Source organism: Zalophus californianus, chromosome 5 (assembly GCF_009762305.2).
Source record: "Zalophus californianus isolate mZalCal1 chromosome 5, mZalCal1.pri.v2, whole genome shotgun sequence".
Classification (NCBI taxonomy): Eukaryota; Metazoa; Chordata; class Mammalia; order Carnivora; family Otariidae; genus Zalophus; species Zalophus californianus.
The window spans coordinates 148271739-148298194 of NC_045599.1; the positions used below are offsets into that span (position 1 = coordinate 148271739).

At 48.8% G+C, this 26456-nt stretch overlaps 1 protein-coding gene and 1 long non-coding RNA gene across 2 annotated transcripts in view; one reads left to right on the forward strand and one right to left on the reverse strand.

Moving 5' to 3' along the window:
• ADCY2 (adenylate cyclase 2) overlaps positions 1 to 26456 on the reverse strand; it is a 401408-nt gene that overhangs the window by 7190 nt on the left and 367762 nt on the right. Inside the window, exons 20-23 of the mRNA XM_027607059.2 lie at positions 24654 to 24812; positions 15160 to 15306; positions 13461 to 13568; positions 1653 to 1767 (exon numbers count right to left, since the gene is read on the reverse strand). Of these exons, the coding sequence (XP_027462860.1) occupies positions 1653 to 1767; positions 13461 to 13568; positions 15160 to 15306; positions 24654 to 24812 (529 nt within the window). The remainder of the gene's footprint in view (positions 1 to 1652; positions 1768 to 13460; positions 13569 to 15159; positions 15307 to 24653; positions 24813 to 26456) is intronic.
• LOC113929855 lies at positions 11898 to 15879 on the forward strand. Its single transcript, XR_003522351.2, has 3 exons — positions 11898 to 12056; positions 12375 to 12441; positions 15755 to 15879. It is a non-coding gene; the product is annotated as an uncharacterized LOC113929855 (long non-coding RNA).

Consider the following 26456-nt stretch of genomic DNA (forward strand, 5'->3'; position numbering starts at 1 on the left):
AATACTACTCTTCCAAGTTCCTACCGTGAACTGCCACTGGATGGCACTATGCACCCAAGCGCAGCCAGGAAGCCGCCCCCTTAGCAAGGCCCAGGGCCAGGGAAACACTGAGCTTAGGCTTCCTTAGGAATCTAAAAGAGCTGGTATGCGTGGTGATACTGTAACTAACGGTATATTCAATAATCAGTGTAAAGTAAGCACTCAATACATTCCTATTGAAGAGGTTCTATTCAGTTACTTACCTTAATTTGGAAAATATGGTTATGGTCTAGACCAAGGAAAAGGCTATTTTTGGATGTAACAGGTGACCAGTGCATGGCTGCCCATCTCACCTTGCAATGAAGAAGGGCAGGGTTGTTTTGGTCTGTATATGCTTTTCAACAGAGCGGATCATGCTGCCAGGTCATAGATTTTTTTTTTTTTTTTTAAATGAGAGTAGTTTGAAAGTTTGAGGAGCTCATTCTCTAAGCTGTCAAAACAATCAAGAGGCTCTAGGGTCAAGGGGACACCTCTGCATCTGATGTGGTCAGCAGGCCGTGGGGCAGCCCCCCCCCGCCCCTGCCTGGCCCCTTCTCACCTCTGGAGAAGGCAGCCCCTCACAGAGGCCTGCTGTGCCTGGAGGTGAGAAAGCAGGAAGGAAAAGGTGTCCAGATGCCGATAATTAACAGCACATGCGAGCAGCAAAGAGGCCACCTTTAGCTCCAGGCATGTATAATATTTCCAGGTTTTAAATTCATAACAAATGCACAGCAAAGGAAGAAAATCGCTCTAAATTTTGGGATTTTTTTTGTTTTTAAAGTGGAAATCTGTATGCAAAAGAAATGAAAAGCCATTCAGATGGAATTTATTACAAGAACTACTCCTGTGTGGACTTGCTTTCAGAAGAAGCAAAATGTGTTGCCAACAGGAACATTAAATGGTCAAAGAAGCTCTTACCATCCTGAATGGCCATGGCCATGATGGCAAACATGGCCAGACAGCTATGTGCTAAGCTGACGGTTTCAAGCACACTTTTTATGTTTAGAGACATTTGAGAGAGGCAAGGAAGCATGCAACATGCTCATGAGTCAACTTAAAGAAAGGGAAGAACTTACTGGAAAAATTTTCAAAAGAAATTTAGAAAGAATTTTTAAAGTATTTTAAAAAGAAATTATTTTAAGGAAAGTTGGCTTTTTCTGTTAGACTTGAACATCCAATCAGAAAAGCTATGGCTATTTCAGAACCTGGGACAGATGTTTGGGGTTCTTGGGGATTGTGACCCCCAGGGGCGTGTGACTATTTCAACAATTCTAAGATACCTCTAACATATATATATATATATATATATATATATATACATATATTTATATGTATATATATATATGTGGCTTGCAGAGGGACCCCAGCTGGAAGGATGAGGCAGTAGGACTGAAATCCAGCCCATGGTCCTAAACACAGTGCTCACAGCCTGGGTCCAACCAAAGGGTATTTTGTTTTCTAACCTGTACAAAAGTGTCTCAGAGGCTCGTAACTTCCCTGAGCCTGCCCCACCCCCAAATCCAGTCCTCTTGCCCGCAAAACACAATGGCATGGCTCTACCCCAACATTTACAGCGAGTCCATCCCTCACGCCATGCCTCCCCCACACCTGCAAGATCTCCCTACACAACATACCCACTCGCAGCTTGAAGTCGTTGAAGGAGTGCTTGTTGATGGCGTCCAGTTTTGCCACCAGGGCAAAGGCAAACTCCACCATGGTGCCAATGTGCATGTATTGCCTCTCGGGCTCCTGAACAGAAACAAACCCAGGTGGGGGGGTCAGAGCTCAACGAGCAGGAAAGTGGTCCCTGAGTCACAAGGCCGGGCTCCAGTCAGGAAGAATGCTCGAGGCTACAGCCGCAGCGGACATTCTGTGAGGATCACCCCTCATCACAAGGAGGCCTGGTGCCCCATTTCATTTTTTCTGGCCGTGGGGAGACCTGAGACACTAGAAGACACGGAATACCCAGACAGAAACTGTCAACAGAAGATGCAGTGAGGAGGGGCGCCTGGGTGGCTCAGATGGTTAAGCGTCTGTCTTCCGCTCAGGTCATGATCCCAGGGTCCTGGGATCGAGCCCCACATCGGGCTCCTGGCTCAGCGAGGAGCCTGCTTCTCCCTCTGCCTCTCTCCCTGCTCATGCTTTCTCTCTCTGTATCTCTGTGTCTCAAATGAATAAATAAAATCTTTAAAAAAAAAAAGATGCAGTGAGGAGAGCTGGCTCCTGGTTCTCCACTTGCCCCTCACACCCATCTCCTCCCGCCCTCCGCTGGACTCTGGCTTCCTGTTGGACTGACCAATGGGAGGGGTCGGGGAGGGCCGGGGGCGCCAGGTAGAGGGCTGGGGTCCATTCCTCCTCTTCCCCACTCCACACCCACCACAGCTCACCCCAGTTCTGGAAGTACTACATCTTCCTTTTGCCCCCATAGGAGAGGGGTGTTCTGTGTCCTCCCCAAATTCATAACCTCCAATACCTCAGAATTTGTATTTGGAGATTCTTACCTCCATCATTAAAGAGGGGAATAAGATTAAATTGGGTCATTAGATCACTTATCCAGTATGACTGGTGTCCTTATAAAAAGGAGATTAAGACTCAGACACAGGGAGAAGACCACATGGAAACACAGGGGGCACACGCGTCTACACAGAAAGGACAGAGGCCTCAGAAGAAACCAACCCCGTCAGCGCCTCGACCTCTGACCTCCAGTCTCCAGAACCAGGAGACAATAGATTTCTGTTGTTTAAGCCTCTGTTAGGGCAGCCCTAGCCAACTAATACGGGCGGGGGGGCGGGGTCGACAATTTCCTGCCTTTACTGTCTCTGGGCGATTTATCATCCCTTGAGGAATAGTCATCATACATATAGAGCAGAAGGAAAGGACAAGTTCAAGGTTTCCATTGAAGGTAAGTGGAGATTTCTATCCTATTTACTATTAATTTATACTTTTATTTCTGTTACTCATTTACATTTACTATGAATTTCTAACACCTATTATATTTGTAATTCCTTTTGAAGATCTTTCTAAAATTTCTATTTTTGGTTACATTCTAAACACAGATTCTTTATTAGTATATGTATATAATTCATAAAATGTATTTCCATGTCCTGAAGGTTCCCGCTGCCCCGATACTTGATGGGGTGCACCGGGACGTGGGGTGACACTGGAGTCCCAGCCCCGTCCGGTGGGCCTGCCCACGCATCTGGGGCTTGTGGTTCCAAGGCATCCGTCTCAGCACTAGAATCAGTGTGGTCTCTCATCTCCCTCACTAGTCTGTGAGCTCCCCAAGAGCAGAGACTGTCTTCTATTAATCTATTAGATTAATCCGTCTTCTATTAATCCGTGCCTCCACAACATGGAAGTGTGCCCAGGAAAAGCACCTGGGCACCTGGGTATTGAGAGATGGCTCTTCGACTGCCTGTCGGGTAGCCAAGAGGAAATGCCTCGGAGGAACAGAGAGCATTGTCAAGCTTCGGTGGGAGGTGAAAGCCAATGGATGCTCACTGGGGGGGCATACACCCAGGAGGGGCCATTCACACACCCACTGAAGTGGGAGAGAGCTCCAAGGGAAGAAGAGCACACAGCGGGGACTGGGGCATCGGCCTCACCGGCTGGGGGAGAGGAAGGAATCAGTAAGGATACTGGGAATCCTTTCGAGAAGAGCTGGAGAGGCGGGCCTTTGTGGAGCTCACACCGTGACTTCTGGGACAAGTGTTCAATCCCGCTGGGCCCCGGAGGAGCTCAATCAGAGATGAAGAGAGCTCTCCAGAAGGCCAAAGGGGAGATCCTGGGTGAATGGGGCGGGGAGCATCCTCCACACAGGGGGGAGATAAAAGCCAGCTCTGAGGCTCTCGTGGGGATGAGGGAGAGGACGGTGGAGACAGTGAGCATATCCACCATATTTGAGGTGACAGGGCGGTGGGCAAAGCCAAGGCCAAAGGAGAAAGGAAAATGGCAACAGAGGTATTCCAGGAATCCACACAGCGTTTTAGTGACGGGAGTCAGGAAGGGTAGCACTACGCAAGCCTCTCGACGTGGGTACTGCTGACACCTGGGCCGGATCATCCCTTGTCCTGGGGGCCGTCCCATCCCGGCCTCCAACCACAGATGCCAGGAGTGACAGCACGGCCGCCTCCCAGGAATGACAACAGAAAATGTCTCCAGGCGATGCCCCAATGTCCCCTGGGGGCAAAACGCCTCCCCTCCTGAGACCACTGCGCTCAGTAATACAAACATGTGAGTAGGGAAGAGACAGTGCATTTCCAGTTCAGAGGAAGTTCTTCCTCTCCTCACATAAATTCTATCATTCTAGAGAAAGACCAATGAAATGTTACTGGCGCCATAAATCCTCAACTTCAAATTGTGCGAGAAAATCCAAACAACTTAACAGTTGGAACTACGGAACAGACTGTCAGCTAAGGTCGGCGAAAATGCAGAGTCATTTCTTAAGACAGCATTGCTCTTCCATCAGAGCTCCCTAATATTTCCTGTCTCATGACCCCCGGGGCAGGCGTGATTTGGGGGTTCATGCAGTCCTCTGGAAACATCGTGCTCCTGAATGGGCAGCACGAACTGTGAAATCAACAGGCAGAATCCCGTGTCACTAACATCACAACTGTCCCAGCAAGGAGCACAGATCTGCCAGGGGGTGGAAATGGTTTGCGTCCTACCAAACCATAACACAGCAAACGAGCTTCCCTCCTCGATAAATTATCACCCGATCCGTTTTCATGCAGTGGGCTTAAGCTGGAGGTTTACATGACCTCAGTGATGAATGAAGAGACCGAGTTCTGGGAGTGGGGTTTAAATCCAACGTCAATAACTCACTGGGGCTTAGTAAGTCCTGGAAAAAAAATTATGCTCAGTCTTTAGAAGAGCTCAGTTCATTTCAAAAAGTCCTTATAACTCAGCTTTTGATAAATATTTGATGACAGTATAAAGCAGCTCTTTCTCCCACGATCGAAATGATTTCTGAAAGATGTCTCCAAATATTTAACCGACGTCCAGTGACACGGCGAGCAGACGCATTCCGAGCCCTGGAACACATCTTGGAAGCTGTTTGCTTTGGAAATTCCACCAGCAAGGAAGGCCGCTTAAAGGAAATGTATGTTTATCGAGGTCATTTTATAACCCAAGTGACCGGTAAACACAGAGCTAATTCTTTAGGCTGAAATTAACATATTAACATACGTCTCCTCTCTTGACCTCTCCTCTTTCGTCTTTGCCTTTCTTCCCACCCATCAAATATTCACTGAGCACCTGCTGTGGTGGCATCTGTCTGATGCTGAAGGTTTAGAACTGCTGCCTAGGAGCACTCTCCCCTGGGAGATCCGATGCGACCTCACAGTTCTCTAAAGGGAAGGTCTGCTCGCTCCCAGGTGAGCTGATAACCACAGGTGAAGACTGGCTCTCACGTGGTGGCTCCGAACACCTGAGTGTCAGGTACCTGTCGGAGGGCATGACTGGGACTCGGAACTCCCCAGCGTCAACCCAAACTCCAAGGCATGAAAACATACTTACGGAGAACGGTCCCATCTGTGGTTCCCTCTAACTCCCCTGAACTTGGATTCAGGTGGGCTCTCACTCTTTTCCACCGATCTCACTTTACAGAGAACGTATTTTATTAAAATGCACATTTCGGGATGTTCCGGCAGGCATGCCCCCCACCCCCACCTTCACATTTTAAACGATTTTCCAAGAGGAAGTTAGTTACCAAGCACATGGCTCACTGTGGACCCATTGTCATGGTTATGAGGGCTCGTACCCGACAGGCCTGGTTTTTAGATATATTAATGAACGAGTGACAAGATCGTCCCCATGAACACTGGGACACCGTACTTGTGCCGGCTGCTGGAAATTTCCGAACAATTAATAGCATCAGTGTGTGCATGTATGTATTTAATCCTCATGGTGAGTCCCATGAAGGACTTCCTGTCTTTATCCCCATTATGCAGATGGGGAAAGGGAGACCCTGGACTGTTAACAACTTGTGTAAGTGGCAAACCAGGCGTCTGACTCCAGGTCCCGTCTTAGCTGCCATCTTGCCCCCCTCCTTGCGCGTGTCTAGAACGTGGTCGGACCTTGGCTGTTTGCGTTGTATCATCCTCAACTTCGCATCGTGTCTTTGACTTTCCCTCCACTTCAGTTTATTAATTGTTAAACCTTTTGCATTGCATTCATTTTTGTGAGCTTCCTCAGGGATAGATTTACGTAAAATACGCACAAACAGGTAGACAAATAGGTAAGCGGTTTTCCTTGATCGCCTTGCTGGTAAATGGTGGCAGGGGGGTTGGAGGATGAGTCTAAGAGATATTCAGCTGATGCGGAGCTATCCCCCGGAACTGCTCATTAATGGCTCTGGAACTAGCCATGTGGTTGGCTGGAATTGTACTTGGATATCTTAGTGCACGCTCAAACTGTGTATCTAAAACTAATATTATTATTTTACCTTCCACAAGACAGCTCTCACTCTTGACTCTTGTGCTTTGCTAATGGCGTCATCAGTTGCAAATCCCTGTATCAGAACCCTGAGATGCTGGCAAGCCTGGCCTTTTGTGCCCCCACCCCCCCCAACCCCTCAGCTCCTAAGTCCGCCTCCCATGGGTTCATTTCTGCCGCTCACTTCTTCCTTTATTTTCCCAGGACCATGGTTTACACTCTGACCACTACTGGCCCGAAGGCAGGAAGTTCCCCCAAATACCTGCCGAAAGCTTTGAGTCAGGCAACCCTGGGTTCAGCCCCAGGTCCTATAACCATCAGCTGTGTGGCCTCGGCTGAGTCACTTAATTTCTCTGGGCGCCAGTTTCCTTATCTGTGATGGGCCGATAACCGCCTATCCCCCAGGGTTGTGGGCAGGGTGCAATGAGGCAGTAAAGTGAATTCAGTCTGTATCCCTGGGGCTCAGGATTTATTTCATTCCTTTAATGATGGTTTAGAGAAGCATGTCACTCTGCTTGACGTGAAAAGCAGCTAGGAGGAAAATGTCAGTCAGAAACTGTCTCAGGCCCCAGTTTAGAACTTTCTCCCTGTGCACACATGAAGCATCCTACAGAGATGTATGGCTTTGACAATGACCCGAGTGTCTGACATTTCCTGAGTCTTTGAGATTTGCAGTAGATTTCGTGAAGAGTAATGGTCTCGTTTCCTTCAGTCTTCAGCTTCCCGTCAGGAGCATGAAAGTAGGAAGACATTTCTCCCTGCTTACAACACATCATGAGGGAGCTCTGGTGTCTGTACAAAAATGCACAGCAGAGACCAAAACTATTTTCTCCTTTTCCAGTAACGGGAACTATGGTTATTAGTTTCAAAGTGTGCTTTAGCTACTATGAAACCACGGCAGAAGGTCGCAGAGTGACTCCTCACTTCTTCCCTAGTCAATTTGGCAGAGTCCCTCTGCGATGCACTGAATGTTTGTGTCCACTCAAAATTTATATGTTGAAGCCTGATCCCCAGTGTGATGGATTTGGAGGTGGGGGCTTTGGGAGGTGGTTAGGTCATGTGGGGGGAGCCCTTATGATGGGGTTAGTGCCCTTACCAGGAGGGGCTGGGCAGAGCTTGCTTCCTCGCCCTGCCTTCCACCATGTGACACACAGCAAGGAGATACCATCGGCAAACCAGCAGGAGGGTCCTCACCAGACACCCGATCTGCTGGTACCTTGGCCTTGGACAGACCAGCCTCCAGAACTGTGAGAAATAAATGTTGTTTGTCACTCAGTCTCTGGCAGTTTGTTAGGGCAGCTGACTAAGATTGCCTCCAATATTCCATGTTCCCCAGCACTGAAACTGTTTGCACTCACCTTTCTAGGACTGTGAACTCCAGAGGGCAATCATGAGCAGGTACCTGGCATCTACCACGGTGGGGAAAGAAAACATCTGCCAGATGTCCTAATAGCTAAATAAAATCTAGAACAGCCAAGCCAGAGACGGAGCCATTAACCCGAGTCCGTGAGTGCGGATGGTAAATGCTCATTGCTCATTGCTTTGCTGGAAGCTCAGTTTCGCTAATACACAGGGTGAGCGAGTACAGGAATCTCGTGGGTGGGTCCCATGGAGCCTGGGATCTGATCTGGGGCACGGAGGGAGCCGAGTAAAGGAGAAACGTTTGTGCTAGTTGGCAGCGGTGTCTCTATAGGGCAGACTCGGCAAGAACCCGATGGAGCAAAAGACGGTGCTTAGTAACAACCCTCGAGCTACAGCCCTGGGTCTGCTGGTGCATTTGTTTGGATATAATAAATAAAATAAACTACTACATTTACTTTTAAATGCTTTTAAAATCAGGTAATTTTTACATAAAACTAATAAATAATTAAATAGAATAATTAAAAAGGGAATAAGACTACAAAAGCCTTATAAAATTTTAAAAAGCACAGTCCGCCTGCCACGGTGAAGAGTAAGATCTTCCCAGCACCTCCTGCCTCTCTGCTTCTTCCCTCCCCCTGTTTTTTCTGGTTCCACAAAATATTTCTTTTCAAAGCATTGCTGGCCATGGGTATTGATCTCCTTGAGACTGTGAATACGAGCTAAAGGTCGGGCTTATTATGGCAATAACATAATCAAAGCAGGAATTTGAGTGAAAGTTTTCATTCCTGTATTTTGGGTTCAACTTATCTAGGTTCTTAATAATATTTGTTTGACAAAGATCAGAACCATGTACACAGTTGCTAAGACCAGGGAAACCCCGATCGTTGATTAGGGCGTGCAGGATGGACTTCCTCTACGATACGGCCCGTAGAGCCCCTCAGAGGTGGAGTGGTGAGGCTCCAGGGTGCGGCGGAGGGGATGAGGCCAGAGGGAGTGTGGTGGACCGTGCAGAGAACACGCCGGGTCTAAATGAAGCAGCTACTTCTGTGTCCTAGCTGCTGATTATTGTCATCAGGGATGAAGATCAGGTAGATAAGCTACCAATTTTCAGGAGAGATGATCTTTTTTTTTTTTAGTGAACTGTCCTTTTTCTAAAAATAATACTCTGTAAGTCAAGAAAAACATACTTGTAACCACAATCTGCTCTCACGGATTCCAGTGTGAAGGCCATGGAAAGAATAAGCAGGAGACTTTGCAGCTGTGGGGCCTGGAAGCGTTGCGGGGCGGGGGGGGGGGGGGGGGGGGGGCGGGGGTCCTGGCAGCGAAGGGAAGGGCAGCTCACTTCCGTCACAGCTCATGTGTTCCTCCGGCGCGTGTTCATGGAGGTATGAGTGGGGTTAGAATGCCAGCCCATTCTCCGTCTAACGTTTCACTTTTTGACAAGTGCCTGCTTCTTTTTGAAAACAACAGTCAGTTGTTATGCGTAATGCAACCAACCATTTAGCCGTGTTGTCTTCGAGCTTCAAATGAGAACGCACTGTTTCATTTGAAAAATACAAATGAAGCAAAACAAAGGCAGACATAACAGCCCTGCTCTGGCTAGGTGTGGAGAGGTTGCTATGTCTCTGCGCTCCCCGTGCGTACAAGGAGAAAATGAGGAGGTACTTAGGAACACGCGCTAAATTTCAAAAGGCTTTCATCCAGGTAGCTTTGCCTCTTCTTGGATTTAAGAAAAGCACATTAATCCTTGATAAACCCAATATATTTTGCAAATTGAATGTCTTTTGTTGTCAAACTAAGTATGTGGCTAAACAATGAATAGAAAGGTTTTTTTTTTTTTGGCTTAGAACTAGAAAAACAAGTAGATAAGTTACAGGTACGTTACAAAGGGCAGAAGAGACATTCATTTCTTTGATATGTATCAAGTGTGGTATGCCCCCCACCCCAATCAAATGTAATGCACTTTCCTTGCAGAAGACTTGCACTGCACTTCCAAGTATTTCTAGGATGACCTTCCCAAGATCTAATTAAACGGCCTACATAAAAATAGCTCATACTGAGTAAACTCCCCGCATGGACGTAATAGCTCATACTGAGTAAACTCCCCGCATGGACGTGATGACATATCCTACTGCATTTACGTCCCAAACCCTTATATCCGTTCTGTTGGAGGGAGCAATTGTATCAATATGCAAAACAGTGTACAAGTCACAACTGTATTATTATTATGGCTATTAACATTTTTATTACCTGCTCTGGCCATGGAGTATTTTGCATATTAATGCAGTCTTCCCAATAGCCTTATGAAATGTGTATGCTCCCCATTTGATGTAAGGAAACTGGAGTGTAGAAAGCTGAGCTATTATAACAAGTCATGAGTGGTCTCACTTGAAAGTCATGCTCTTTCCGCTCTACCATTCAGTAAATAGTCACTTATGGACAGAGTGGTGACTGGTAAGAAGTCAGGAAGCAGCTCACGGGTAGCTAAGAAGGTCGGTTTGTTGGTGGCGGTGGCTGAGGGCAGGAGGGATGGGGCACGCAGGCCGGGATAGGTGTGCCGGGCTCAGGCAGGAAGCCGCAGGGACTGAGTGGTGCCGATAGGAATTCGGCACAGACGTGAACGCGGTGCAGGAGGGGCTGGTGAAGGAGCTGGCGGACCAGAGCTCTGGACCAGCAGGTGAGCCCTGCCCTGGAGCGGGCAGCCCTGCTCTCTCGCTGCTTGTTCTCTCTTTGAACTTGGGTCAATTAGTTGTCACTGCTGTGCCTCAGTTTCCCATTCTCCATCTGTGGCATGGGCGGTTGTGGGGGGGGAGGGATCTCTTCAGCTTGTTAAAAGCAGACTCAGGAGGCATTTAGGAAGTGTTCACAAACGTCAGGGGGGAAGAGGAGAGGGTTTCTATCAGGAGTAGCAGGTCTGTAAAACATAGGGAAGGAAGCGAAATGCTGTCTGGGCAGTAAGGTGGGCACATGTTCCATCCTCCACTGAAAAACCCAGCTCAACGCTGTGCACAGCGCCCCCTGCTGGGGACTCTGGGGGAACACCACACCAGAAGATGAGGGTGTCGGAAACTGGCTGTCCATGGAGAGCCGGGAACGTAGGCCTGGCCCCATGGTCAGGATAGGCGATGATGGCGTTGGCAGGGGCTGAGACTATGCGGAGGGGATGGATCGTGGGTCGAGTCTTAGGTGAGGCCCCTGAAGGAGAGGCGGTGTCAGGGAAAGAACACGGACAGTGTCCCCCAGAGAGGCACCACAGGCAACAGGCAGCCCAGCGGAGGACCGGAAGCTAAGGAGGAGGGGCTTCTAGGTGAAGGTGACCAACAGCTTGATCGGAGCCTGCAGACAGGACTCCGAGAACGAGCGCTCAGAGCATGCGACCCTACTTGGATTCTGGAATGTGGAAGTGCTTCCTGCTCTTCAAGGGTAGGATTTGTGGTGTCAGTGTTGGTGAGGGTGAGGGAGGAAGTGGGAGGTGCAGAGTAAAGGTGGTGGATGAGGACTCTCGGTCTACAGAGTGTGCCTGAGGGAAGGGAGAGACCCTGGTTGAAGAGCCAGGGTCCGGAGGAGGCACAGTCGGACGCGTTCAGCTTCACGGGACAATGGGGGATGCGCCCACCCCACACACCCAATGCTGAACGGCTCTTCACACGGCAGCGTCTCTGAGAATCTCTGCTCTGAGGCCCTGCCAAGGGACCGATAAGTGGCTATCGGCGACCTAAGGTCTGGAGTGGGTGCAGTCAGGTCAAGTGCCCTAAACGGCGCACCAGGGGAGACTGGCTGGGGAGGCCTCAGAAGCAGGGCTGGGGTTAGGTGAGGTGAGCGGGGGACTCCCCTCAGGCACAGCATTTCAGGAGGCACCAAAAAGCACAATAGTCATGATAAATGACATCCTCATGCAATATTTTCAAAATAAAAATTAATGCAGAAAAGTCCAAAATGAACTAAAATACCAAAAATTTAAATCAAGGTTAGTAGGTGGAATGAATTGTTTCCCCCCAAAATTCCTATCTTGAAGCCTTTCAATAAACCCTCCCTCCAAGATCTCTCTCTCTCTCTTTGCCCTGTGAGGACAGTGAGAAGGGGGCCATTTACCAGAAGGAAGAGAGAGTTCACCAGCCCTGTATCCTGCAGGAACTTGATCCAGGACTTGCAGCCTCCAGAACCACGAGACAATCCGTGTCTGCTCTTGGAGCCCCTCAGTCTGTGGTGTTCCGTTCCGGCGGCCCTAGCTTACTAAGAGCGTAAGTGCCAAATGCCTCACAGCCTCAGCAAAGAGGAGAAATGTCCCTTCCTCTATATCAGATTTTATGGTATTTTTTTAATGGTTAACTTTTCCCATAACATTAAAGGTGCTCAAAAAGTATAAGTTTGCTTCCATCAAAACCAGGAAAATAAAATTATCATCAGTTCTGTTTTCGGTATAAATAAGGTACTTAAAATTAAAATAATGTTATACATTTTCATACCTCTATTTTACAATTTTCCAATAGTTTTTCCAATATTTAATGTTCTGTCAATAAAAATCTAACTACTAAAAATATACAATACCACCTATACAGGGCTACACATTTCTCCGTTTGCCTCTGGCACCAAGATGGCTTGGGAGGGCACTGCTCAGAACCCAAGGTAAGACTCTTCTAAGGTTTCTTTTATTGCTCATTTATTTTACTTTTCCTTATTACTAAAGTAATGCCTGCCCACTAAAAAAATAATAAACTGGAAGCAAACACCCAAGGAGAAGAGCAAACGGAATACCTATCACCCCATCCACTTGGAAAACTGCTAGCATTAACTCTGAGTCAGATGGTTCACGTTCTAGTCTCAGCCCATGATATTGAGGAAAAAGAGCAGAGGGAGCTCTGTTCAGCACGCCACTGTTTCTCTGTCCCTCCCTTGCTCCATCCGGTCTGTGGGAGGTGGGTGTGGGAGAGGGAGCAGAGCATATGGGCTCAGCCCTTCTTTTCTTGGGAGGAATCGGCCTGCCTACAACGAGCTGTGCTCTGGTAAGTTCTGTTCCTCTGAGTTGCACCCACCACCTCTGCCTCATGGCAAACCTGTCCCAGTGCCATCAGGGAGCCCACTGCCCTAAAAGGAAGGGGTGGGGATCTTGTTTATTGAACCACAAGCTACACAGCATATCTATACACACAAATATGCACACACACACACACACACACACACAGAAACAAAACACCACATAATAGAAAACCCCCTCAAAACTATAGTTAATTGAATGAAGATACTCAATTTTGCCCAAACCACCTTTTCGTCCAAATTTTTCGGTGGTCAACTTGGTTTTTGTCCTCATTGTTTTTAATCAAAAGACCAAGAGCCGTCTTTTAATGAGTCATCCTAAGATAAACAGCTCTCATCTTCTACACTTTCTTGTATATTTATCTGGTATCAAGCAGCCACCAGATGGGTTGTTTTTCCTCCCCCTGTTGACCAGAGAAAGGAGTTCTATGAACAGAACCCGAGAAGCCTCTGGAATTCCCATCTGTTTTTTCATTAGGTCTTGATCACTGAGGTTTAGGCTGTCCACACAGCACAGCTTATCAGTCAGTGCATGGCCGTTTGGGCCCCAGGGAGGATCTATGGGTGGACCTGAGGCCCCGTGTGCTGTTGTGTGGTCGATACGTCTGTACCTGGGCATGCTCCTGGCTGGGCACGGCACTCAGACCCGTCGCTGCCATGTATGTGCTGCCAATGGTCTTGATCTTTTCAACTCCACTGAATTTCGGCTTGGACAGCAACTGTGAAGCAGTGACAAACATTCAGTGACTCACCTGGGTGCACTTTCTAAAGACAGTCTCAAACTCTAGTTCACAGTAATGGGAATATGACTTATTTCAACCACTGCTTACTCACACTTTGACCTTGGGCTTTGGTGAGAAAGAACACTTTATATGTTCCACAAAGAGTGTGTCCAGGGAAGGAAATGCAGTATAATGGTTTACTTACAATTAACATGAATAACCTTTTAAAATCTGGTAGTGAAGGAACTAGGGTAAATTATGATGCAAGTGACAATGGCCTCAAATAAATTTCCCAACTCTGGGTTTGAAAGGCTTAACACAAACATGATTCAGTCGGGGAGGTCTTCCATGCACGGGGAGCGTGATTTATGACCAATTATAATGCCAAGAGAACTGGCTTTTGCCTCTGAGCTCTAGAAGCTCAGTAAAGGGAATACTGATCTAGAATGGCTCCCCCCATCAGATCTGACCTGAATATTTCTTGTCCCAGGTCCTGGAACCAGTTACCAGCTTCCTACTGGCCTCCTTCCCATCCAAGTACATTAGGACTTGAGGTGGGATGGAGAGTAGGTAAAAATAAGAGCAGAAGCTGTAGGAAAGAGAAGGGGTGGAGAGAGGAAGGGAAGGGCACTCTGAAAGGTTCTGTCCGTATCTGCTCAGGAGGACAATGGCACCAACTGAGGACTGGAAACATCCTGACCCTTTGTTGGTAGTCCTGCTTTTGGGCATACCAGTGGGAATCTCTACTTGCCATGCCTGCACCATAAGTCTTGAGTCAACCTCATGGTCACAATGGTGGGAACAGAGAAATGCACAGGTCACACAAGACATTTAGAAGGCTGGCCTGAATCCATCCTACCACATCAGTAATTTCATCACTGTATTTCAAAGTTCCATGGATCCTGATGAACCTATGTTCATGTATGTCAATTTTGCTACATTTCCCTTGATATCTGTAAGAATGATGTAGCATCGACACCCTTAAAACCATAGGCGGGTTTGTTCTTAACCAAACAAAACACATTATTCTCGATGCAGGCAGAATATTGGAAATTGAAAAATGACACCCATTTCAAACTCTGAAACATATACTTTGTCCCCTCTAAAATATATTATCCCTCACACAGACTGCTTTTTCAGTAATAAAGCATGTCATCCCTGCACAGTTCAAGTTGATATCTGACCTTGGAGTATGCCGAGATAGACATGCCAATAATCTACTATGATAAAAACATCCATTATCTCTTTTTATATCAAGAGATAAGCAAATATTCCTCTTGGAGCTCAAGCTTTTTGAGAAAACTCACGAGCACACTGGAAAGACATTTTATTGATATTGATTTTGGTACTTGTTCCTAGGAATCATACTATCTCACACATAAAATGTATTCCTCTCTCCAAAATTAGTCAAGGACAATTAGAGAGCAAAAGGATTTAATTTTTAGCCAGCAACCACAAATTACACCAAAAGACATATTTTAAGATATGCCACAAGACTGGACTAACTTCAAATGCAATGGTCACAAGAATGCCAAAGTGTGGGACAGGGGCTACCCCTACCTGTCAAGGGTAATTCTCAAGTACTTACATCATCAAAGTCGGCGATGATCTCATTCAGGAGCCGAAGGCATTCCAAGCCCTCCTTGTTCACATCTGATTCTGTGTAGAATTCTTTGAAATCCGGAATAGAGGCAAACATGACGCAGACACAGTCATAGGACTGGTGGTATAACTCCTGCCCAGGAGAAAAAGAAGAGCTGAGCACTAGGAAACCTTTTCAACAAACACACTCTTAGGGCAAGTGTTTCTTTATGCTAGAACCGGTGAAGAAATCACCCAGTGCCCCACTCCACCTCCTCCCCCATACCAGCCCCAACCCATTCCAGACCCTGGCCATTGAAGGCAGGTGAAGGCTTCTAAGGAACAGGACGCAGGCTCTGAATCCTCAACACAGTGCTTCCACTGCCACTATCAACTACTAAGAGAGGTCCTTCCAGTAAAATCCTCTCTGCCATCTCTACCTTAGACCATGACAAGAGATCACAGACTTTTGGCTTAGGAAAGAAGTATCCTTTAAGCAACTGAAGGCAAACAAATGATCTCCCAAACTACTGTATTGGTTTAACATGACTTGTGATGGCTACATCCTTTGCATTGAGGTCTTCATGCATTTTATTCTTTAGTGTCTTCTGAAAGGAGCAGATGAAACCCATCGAGGTACTTCTCAATTACACTGGAAAGAAGCAGTGAAATTCTCCAGGTTACTTATTCATACTCAAGCCTTTTGTTTTTAAATAGAAAGAGGCTCATAGTTTTTCATCGGTAGACATGAATAAAATTACAATGTCTTGCCAATACAATTTTAAGGTGTTTCAATGTTTTCAACATACAACCTTCAAGTTCAGTGGCTGTTTCAGAAAGGGAGGGTTGTTATGTGGGCACAGGGGCTGGTCCTGGGTGTGAAGAGCTCTCTTCCCACTGGTGCTGGCTCTTCAGGGCCTGCAGGTGACACAACACGGGCAGGAAGGCCAGGTGCCGTGGTGGGCACAGTGCAGCGTGGGAAACACCCCCTCCACCAGGGACAGTGAGGAGCATTCTGTTAAACAAGATGGCCGACCTCCAAGTGGAGAAAGAATGCTGGTGGCCAGGGCTTCCTGTGTGCCTGGCAGGGCAAGGGAATCCACTCCACGTGGACATTATCGTGAGCTCTGCTCTCTGGGGCACCCATATGAGTCCAGCAGGGAGAGAGCACTTCAACAGCCCTGTAAGTCCAAGGTTTGGTGGCCTCTCAGAAGAACCATTCTTCCCCCACAGAGGTCTCATAACAAACATCAGGACAATGGCGACCCATGAAGGTCATAACCACTTCCTGAAAAATCTAGACTCATGTCGGCTTCCTGTTCTCAGGGCCAACCACCCAGTAATGCCTTCTGCTCCTGCCTCACAATCTTCACAAAATACATGAACAATGCAATCAGGGTTTCTCTTTTCTACTCAGCTCTCAATATGGTTGAGCTGGCTGATTGTGCAGACCTGTACTTTGTCTCTCTGAGGAGTTGTTTCTGTGAATATTCATAACCTGGGAAGACAACATGAGACACATGTGACTGCCAAGCTTAGATTCTAGTACTGCTGACGAAGCCGGGGAGTCAGGGTACAGGGGAGAGAGAATACCCTAGAAGCCTGTTTTAGTTAAAAATGCCAGTTTTATAAAAGAAATGTATATTGCACTGACTTCCCTGCTCCTCAGGAAAAGGAATACATCTGCAAGACAAAGAAATATTTTCTGTCCCCTGCATTTCCCCATTGTCTCCTGACACTGGCCAGAGTGACCGTCTGGGGAATGAGGATGATAAGAGGCAGGCCAGAAAAACTCAGCACTGACTCCACGCCCGCTGCCTGAATAGGCCACAGGCATTAACTTGACCCTGACTACACTCCTAAGAGGCTGGTGCTATTATCCTCAATGTACAGAAAGGGAGACTGAGATGGAGGGCGGTTACATTACTTGCCCAAGGTCGCAGTTACCAAGTCTGATGCACACTTGACTCTTATTAAACACTACACTTTACATGAGAACCTGCATCTCCTGATGACCACAGACCGTGCTGCTTACATTCAGGGGTGGTGTGGGCCTCCAACCTCGTGCAGGTCATGTGCTTTTACCTTTCTCCTTTCCCCCTGAGGTCTTCAAGGGCATGTGGAAATGGGAGACAATAAAACACAAGACTGAACCGACTGGCAGTTTGGATGAAGGTCCATTTTAACTGCACTGGTTTGGAGTCTAATAAAACAAGGTTTATCTACTGGAAGGAGTCTGGCGTGTTATCTCATTCCACTGTCCTCAAACAGGAATGCATGGGACGGTCACCAACGGGTCCCCCCTGACCAAGTGCCACCTGGGGTTGGCTCCAAGCACGTGCATGTTTTGGAGAAGGTCCATGGGTTCTTCTGCGGTACAGCTGGATTACGAATCACAGGCTAAATGAGGAAATGGAAGGTCAGGGGAGTGGGGTGACACACCAAGGCTCCCGGCTGGCCTCAGGGCCAGGACTAACCTCTGGAGCCCTGGCTGGGCACACTGCAGGTGGTGAGTGCTGCTGGGGGCCTGGGCTGCAAACCACTCACCCACTCTCTCTACAGATCAGTCACTTGGAACCTTTGGGGAAACACCAAGGATGAGCGTGCATCTCTGGCCCCGGGGTCTCTGATTCAGGGCTCAAGGACTATTCTTGAGAAACAGGGAAACTTCACCAATGGGAAGCTTCATAAATTCCCTGGAGCCAGTGAAATGTGCAGGTCTCAGAACCATACCCTAAACTCATGAGAGGTTCCCTCAGGTCTTTGGGTTGGGCTTGGGCGCCAGAGAGGACCACAAGCTGATTGGTTGATGGCCTGTGCTTGTTTCAGATTTCTAGAGGATCTGGGCATGGGGGTAGGGCAAGTGGGCAGCCTTTGAGGAGATTTTGGAATTCAAAGTCTAGAATGGGTGACTCTCGTTGGGCACACTGCTGCCAGAATGTGTCCCCGAGCTTTGGAGTTAGAAATGACCTTAGGCGTCATTTCAACACTTGCTCACACATAACCACTCTGCCAGACAAGCTCAAGTAATTAAAAAATAATCACAGAACAACTGCATCTCTGTGCCCACTGCCCCTTTTAGTCTGCTGAGTGAGACCCGTTCTTCTTCTCCTACCCAATCCAACCCTGGACAAAGACTTGGGACAACCCCGTGGCCCTTTCTGTCACTGTTGGGTGATTCAAGTCCTCTTGTCAGTAATTAAAGTGCCCAGCCCAACGAGTGGTCAAAACTCAGAACCTGGCTGAACTTGGGGCTCTTCTCCTTCCGCAGCATGAGCCTGTTGCAGTGGTGGGGGGGGCCTGTGAGAGGCGGTAAGGGGCGCGATTGGCTTCTACACTCTCTCTATTCATGCTTCTACTTTGAACCTCCTTAGCTTGCTTAGTCAGGTTTTGCAGACCTCCAGGGGTGCAGGCCACAGAGAGAAGGATGTGTCTGATGGAGCAGGAAAGCGCTCCATCGAATCCATCATTCTCCGAGGGCACTCACCCCTGGCGGACATTGCCATGGGTGACTGAAGACTCACTGTCGCTTTCTCCATCACTGAACATCCCACCTGAGGTTCCCTTGCTGTGGACGATACACTCCCTCCTGCTTGTGACCACTCTCTGCCCCAGGCTCTCTGGCTATTCTCACAGCTTCCCTGCTGGGGCCTGTTCACCCCTCCAGGTGGCTCTGAAGAACAGCATCTCAAAGAACCCCATGGCAACTGTCTTTCTCTTGCTCTGTCCCTGAGTAATGTTCAGCCTCCTTTGCCCTCCCAAGCGAGGACAGTTATACCCCCACCTGCAGCCCCAGCTCTCTCAGCCCAGACACTTCAATCAGTCCCTGCCCTCTGCATTTTCTACTTGTCAGGGACCTGCCTATCACCTGTGTCCCCTAGAGGTAGGTGTCTTCCCAGGATATCACTCAGTGGGCCCAGCACAGGGTACGCATGGCAGGTTCTGGTCCATGCAGAAGGCTAGAGGTGAAGGGAAGATCCCTGGGGGGCTGCCAGCACCCCTCTTCCAGCCTCCAACCTCCTGCCCATTCCTATGCTTCCTTCTAGGGAAGGGTTGAGAATCATGCAGCCAGTTTTCAGGAAGGGCATTTGTAAATGAGCAAATGATTCAGTGCCCCCTCTGGAACATGGGAGGTCCCGTTTGTGTGTCACAGGCTGAAACTGACTTTAGCATCTGGTGTGTGCGTGTGCACACGCGCGCACACACACATACACCCTCCCTCCTGGGGGCCTGCTGCATGCTAGGCTTCAGGCCACATGTTAGGACCCACAGATGAACAACACAAGCCCTGCCTTAAGGAGCACAGGGTCTAGTTGGAGAGAGAGAGCAAGTGAAGAGAAATTGAGAACAAAGCGTGACTGGTGCTGCTTAGGCCCAGGCGTGGACATCTCTACTGGGTATCCTAGAAAATGTTAAGAACTGCTGCTAGCACTCAGTTTCCAAACTCCTAGCCAGGAGGACCTCCCATTTCCCACTTCCCCCCGCCCCCAGTTGACCTATGTGCTAACCATTTAGCACCTGTGTCCCCAGTTGTCACCTAATGCCCTAATTTATTCAGGGGAGTCAAGTAATTAGACAGCACAAAAGCATCTCTGACAAGCGGGACGGCATTCTAGGCTGACTCTACAAGGAACATGGTTGAGGGGTCTGGCTGGAGGGGTGGTGGCAGCGGCGGCTCACAGCTGGGAAGGACGGTACTGTTTGGGCACCGGGTGAATTCCCACATCCCTGCAGGGACATCTGGGTCCTGTTTTGATCAAGCTTCAGCTCTCCCGCAATGAGGCTGCCTGTCTCAGCATCACAAGCCATCCGTACCACCTGGAGACTCCATTCGGCGACCAAATGTGGTCTTTTCAACAAGTGATGAAAGCTAGCTTTGATGTCTGCTCAAGAGGCCTCTCGAAACGTTCCTGCTACAACATGGCAGTTTCTAGGGCTCGGGTCCAGGCACACAGAGCTCCTCCCTGAGCCTGAATGGTCTGTTGCCTGGATCTGGCCAAGACCCTGGGCAGCTGAAGGACGGAGAAGCTTGCAGAAGTGCTAAACACGTCCCGAGGGAAGGAAGAGGCGCCTGCAGACACTAGCAGTGGCTCTGCCCACACGCTGGGAGCACAGGCGGAGTGAACAGGTTTTCATCGAAATCAAAGCTTTCGGGGATTGTTACTGTGATTAAATCATTCTTTACTTTTGAGGGGAAATTCATTTCCTCTGAACATCCATGTGGTGGGCTGGAGAATCAAAAAGAGCTGCAAGGCTCTTTGCTAACATCGGTCCTGGCCGAGGTCATGTGTCATGTTCCCAAGGAATGTTCCAGAAAACCATGCCTCGGTAATGCTTATGGTGGAACTGAAATGCATACTCCTGTCCTGCCCCCCACCCCCCCGGCAAAGGTAACCCTGGGTCTCTGCATTCAGAAGGCGTGGGTGCTCAGCGCACCCCCCCCCAGAGGAGGACCTGAGAAGGAGGAGCTGCCTGGATGGAGGGCAAAGGGATTACATTGGGGTTTGCTCTCCATCCTCCTTGGCCCGTGTAAAGGGAGAGGGAAGAAGGCGTCCTTGAAGCTATTAATAAATTCCAGTGGGCAGTGATTCTTAAGTTTTGCATAAATCTGGGATATTTGCTTACAAGATAACTAAAATTGAGTGTTGACCGCAGGCCAGGCACCGCTCCAAGAGCTCTGCATGAATTCATTGCTTTTAAAATCAGTCTCAGCCTCTGAGACAATGGAGGCCTAGGTCCCACAGCTCAGAAGTGCCAGGGCTGGGCCGGACCTGTGCTCTCAGCCGTGAAGAAGGGCCTGCAGGTGGAGGAAGGCTGGCCTGGGTAGCTGGTGGGGTAGACACCCCTTCCCTCGGAGCAGCCTTGCGCTGGGGGGCAGGGTTCTCTCCTGGCCCCCCTAGTGGCGGCGCTCTGCCAGGCCTGGTCTGGAATCTGGCGGAAAAGATCCCTCTCCAGGGACTGCACGATTCCACAACAGTGGGGCCTCTCCTTGGGAAGCCTTAGGGAGAGAGAGCACTCACACAGGGGGCATCTACTTGGCCCTGGCAACGGAGGACCTGGGCAGGATCCGTGCCATCGAAGAGCACACACTGCACCACTGTTTAGCAGCAGAAGGCCAAGCAATGGCAGCCTGGCCGGCCCGGGGTTCTGGGGCCACGATCACCCGTCGCTGGGGTGGGGAATGGTCTCTTCTGCCTGGGGACGGTCAGGCAAGGACAGAGAGGTCCGATGGGGACGGGAGAAGGCGGACAGCCACCCTGTCAGGAAGCCAGAAGGATGAGGCAGGAGTTTGCTATGGTTTATGCACTCAGATGAGTCTCCTTGTAGTGACCTTGTTAGTTTTGGGGGAAAAAAAATCCAAAAAACATAATCGTTCCTTACTGAGACTCACGGTGGGGGCAATTAGGACTGGTAGAAGGGGCGTTAGTGATTCTCTTTCTTGTTCGGCCCTCTGCGCTGAGCTCTGTTTTGCATTCAGGATTTTCCCCAGGAGGCTCATAACCAGCAGAATCTCCTACACCCACCGTCCGTTCGATCTGCAGCAACTGCAAGGCAAAACCTGCCCTGTTCAGCGTGCTGCCTCTGAGCCACTGTGCCGATGGCACGGTGCCCAACGGGGGTCCCTCAAAGCTTTTAATCCCCCAGACTTAGAGTGGCAGCTTGTGTAGCTCCCCCCATATTTAACCTACCCGACAAAACCTCTCAGTAAAGTATGGGAAGTTACAACCAAGGGTAGTTGTGTGTTGTCTGCCTCCATACATGGCACCTTGCAGACCACAACTGTGCAGACAGAAGCGACCAAGTCAAGGACCGTCCCTTTGGTCTGATGTCTCCGATTTAAGAGCCCGTGTGTGTCGCTCCACCCTCCTGAGCAAACTCAGCAGCTAGAAACATCAGCTCTCTGCTTTGTTTCCGTCTTTGGAACCCTGAGTGAAAACCAAAGACCCCTAACGTGGGTCTGTGGCTCCGGAGCCTGGAGCGGCCCGTGGCAGTGAGTTTGAAAGGCTCTGAAACGGGGCACTTTCCCTACAGGGCTGCAGGCGGCCTCGGTCCAGGATCTGGCTCCTGCCGGTAGGGACCAGCCATCCGCGGGAGTCCCCGCGAGCTGGGGATTACTTTGGGGCCTAAGACAGGTTCCAAGTGCACACAGGGATGAAGCGGCCATGGATGAGGCGTTCCCAAGGAACTCACTTTCTTTAGCTGACAAAGACGGAAACAAAGCAGAGAGCCGAGGTCATCAAAATGATTCCTAATTCATCCCTGAAGAGTCTCCCAAATACTTGTGGAGAGAGGGAGCACCCAGAGTCAGGACTCAAGCCCACTGGGCCATACCCCCCCACCCCGGGTGATGAAGGCCCCAGGAGACCCTATGTGTGTCCAAGTCTTAAAATGGCAGCCCTAGTGAGGCTTGAAGAGAAAGGTCACCCCTCTCTGGGGAGCCTGTGAGAGCCATGCTAAGGTCTGGCATGCAGCAGGGCCACTCCGGAAGTAGATGAGTCAATGAGCTTGTGCGCTGAGCCACGCCCCACAGCCCCAGCTGTGCCTCACCTGGGTGGGTGTGGGACGTGTGTCCTGCTCTGTCAAATGCCCTCCTCGTGCCCACCCCGGGGGATGCTCAGGGCGAGGCGACTTGTCAATGTCCCACACCCTACCCAGTGCAACTGCAAAGTCAGGCCCAATTCTTCTGCTTTTATGAGTGGGGAGGCTGGGCTCGGCCTGAGGAGGTAGCTGGTCAAGTTCATGGGACAGAGTCCAGGTGTGGTCGTAAGGTTCAAGCCCAAGCTATCCACCTCTAGGTTCCTTCCCCTCACCCACCCTGCCGTTCCTTTTGAGTTCCAAAGAGGCAACTGTGTTCAGACATTTGCTTAGAAGAAGTCAGACCGATGGGGAAGAGCAGAGAATCCACTGATTCCCCAAGTCCAGCCCAGGGAGAGGTCAGGAGACAGCAGGAGTAGTGGTCTGCCAGGGGGTAGGGCTGATCCCAAGGGCCTTTTCAGGCCTCGAACTAGGCACTCCTCTGGCCACAAGTAACCTCTTGTGGCCAGATTATTCTCACTCTCTCCAGTCCCCCAGCCCGTTTCTAGAACTTTCTTTTCAGTTTTGGAATCCACTTCCTCACGGTGGTGGCCTTTCTGGACTCCCATATTTATGCTGCCAGTGTGCTTGCAGATAAGAGGATGCTGTCCCCTCCAGGCGATGGAGCCACCTCTGTCTTGTTCATCTCTGTGTCCATGCCCAGCACCAGCCTGGCCACGGGGCAGGGGCAACATTAGGCACACGCTGAATTTATGAGCTGAACTGATAACCAGCCAGACAGACATAAAGATGCTCTATGTTGCTACTGAAGGCAGATGGCTCCTTCTTAATAGATGCAGTGATTTCATTATCTGTGACCAGCAGGTAGACAGGCTGCCAAATAACTGACCACCTGTGGGGAACGGCAGGAGAAGAAATAGAAGAGCGAGTGGTCCACAGTCAGTCAGACCTGCTGTGGGACCGTGACTGGCCCACCACACCCGGCACGCTTCCAGGAGGAAGACAGTGATGACGTCCAGCACCTCATTCACCGGCGGGCGCTTTCTACCTAACGTCAACTTTCAATATGGTACAGGAAAACACTGCTCCGAGCCTTCTTACTTGAGACTGCTTTGTACTCTAGCATCATGGAGTTTGGGCTTATCCATTAGCGAGCGGGTTCATGCATCTGCAAGTTTCCAGATCCCTCATCTGCTCCCCATCCCAACTGAAAACCTCCCCAAAACATGGATTGCACCTCATCTCTGAAACCCCCACAGCACCAAACATAAGCCTTTGCACACAGTAGGTGCTCAAACATGAGTTTATCACTGTCAATACATCTGCTGACTCTTGTTAAGTCAAGAACATGAAAGAACTTTCGTGACATCTGATTTCATAAGCACTTTTTGACATGAAAACGACACCCTCATCTTTCCAATTCTAGTTCAATATCCACTCCCTCAGAGGCTCTGAGAAATCGCCATCTCTAGCCATTCAAGTGAGCAGACTCAAGTCTTTGACCTGCTCTCGTGTGGATAATGTCCCAGTTCTGTCTATGTCTTATCTTTGAAATTCTAAGGCCCTTTAAAGGCTCTTGGGGAAGTTGCGAGCCGTGGGATGCCTGCTGGAATTGTGCCTCTTGATTTGGTCTCTGTTGCGTGCTGGTAAGGGAGGTGGCCCTCACACCAGAGAGAGGCCACTTTTGTGACTTGTTTGGAACCCCAGGGCCCCCCATCGCACCCTGAGAACTTCACGTGTTGGGGGAGAAACACCAGGAATTATGAATCCACGTATGGAGGTGAGTCTAACTCGCTAGTCTCAGCTGACGTCTCTAATAACCAATCAGCCTCTTCTCAAAACTGGACCAGTTCAGGCCAATAGCGGATTATCTGGAGCACTCAGGTGTCTGAAGGGCCACTGGCCTCCAGGTCACGGCCAGGACCTGCTCGTCCTGCCCCAGCCCACCGCCCCGTGGTGCCCCACCTCGTTTTTCAGGCTCCGGGCCAGGAAATGCTCCGCCACGTGCGCGGGCAGCACGTTCTCCAGCAGCACGCGGTTCAGGTTCTCCATGGTTTCTATCTCCTCCCGCTCTTTTTTGAACTTGTTCTTCCATAAGAAGTCTAACCTACAGTAATATTCATTCTGTTACAAGAGGACACAGAGGTAAAGAAACAATAGGCATCTTGTCCTGCCAGAGAGTGGAGGTTTTAAAGAGAAAACAAAAAGAATGAAACAAAACTAAAAAAGAACCCCCCAAACAGAACGGTCACCCTCCCGACGAAGCCCGCTTCTCCCCCGAAATGTCTCCCAGCCAACCCCTCACCTGCATTTGCAAAAAAAGCAAGTTTGGGAAAGAACCAGCCTTGGGAACAGGGGGCCGGTGATGTCAGTGACATGGAAGGCTTCTTGCAAAGTTATGTTAATAAAAAATGGCTCGAATTATCTTTTGAGAAGGGGCATAATAGAATGTAAACAATGAATAAATGAAAAATAGGAAATGCATTAGCTGAGAGAGTGCAATGTTGGATAATTGGCATTTAAAAAGTAATAGTGTTAATTTGTGGCAGTTAACCTTTACTATTTGAAAATCAATTTTCCCCTACCACAAAATTCTGAAATTAAGTATTCAGTGAAAATTTTGTATTTCTTCATTTAGGATTGCATTGTGCTGAGAGAATGACATTGTATTTACACAATATTTCGTTTGGGTATCATTTAATTAAGATGGTACCTGCTAGTAAAAACGTACGTGTTCAGGCTTTATAATGTAGTAAAATTTAATGTTTTTTTTTTTTTTAACTGTTATTATTAATGTAGAGATAGAGAGGCCTGCTTCCTGGCAAAGGGTCTCTTTGATTTTGACATCATGTTAGGTCTGCTATGATGCAAATAATTTAATATGGTGAAACAGACCTGAAAGAATCTTCCTGTAACACAAGGGCCTAATGGGGTGCATTCCAGCACAAATAGTAACTTCCCGACCAAAAAAAAAAAAAAATGCAAAGAAGAAATCAATGCTGGGGGTTTGTTTTATTGGTTTGATTAATTATATTAATGCAGTACAAACACACACAGCCTCTTATGCACAGATGGCGATTAAAAAAATCACATTTTGAAACCCGAAAGAATAATGATCATTCATCATTTAGGTTTGATTCAAACCATGTATGATATGCTCAAAAATTATTCCTCCTCCTCTGGGTGTGGAATTTATTTTTACTTTGTATAGAGACTTTTTTTTTTAAAGACTGCAAAAGAGATATTTTTAATGTTTATTTGTATTAAATTTTTACATTAATGCCAAATCCTCCACCTTCTGCACTTAAGAGAGATCATGCCCTACACTTCCTGAAAAAGCCTCTCACTTGGAGGATAGATTATTTGTTTGGATGAACCAGTGGTGTGGCTGGTTCTAAAGTAGGACAACTTGGCAATCCGTGATGGTGGCATCGAGAAGACACAGATGCACCCTCGAGATCAGACAGAGTGACCGGGGGAGGAACCCAGGAGCGGGCAGGGCAGACACCAGGCCCAGTGTAGGGGACTTGCAGGGTTTCCAAGAGCCATACTAAGGGGTGGCTCAGGCCTCCCCGGTGACTGAGACTGCATCACGGGCAGCATTTGGTAAGTCTTTTATGAAACGAATAGAGGCACTTTGGGACCAGCTCCATTGGACTGAAAGCAACAGTTTGGCCAGTCTTTATACCTCCCACCTCCCCAGTCAGTACATTCTGCTGGAGGACCCTCTCCTTGAAGGACAAACCCATGAGAAACTCATGGAGAAGC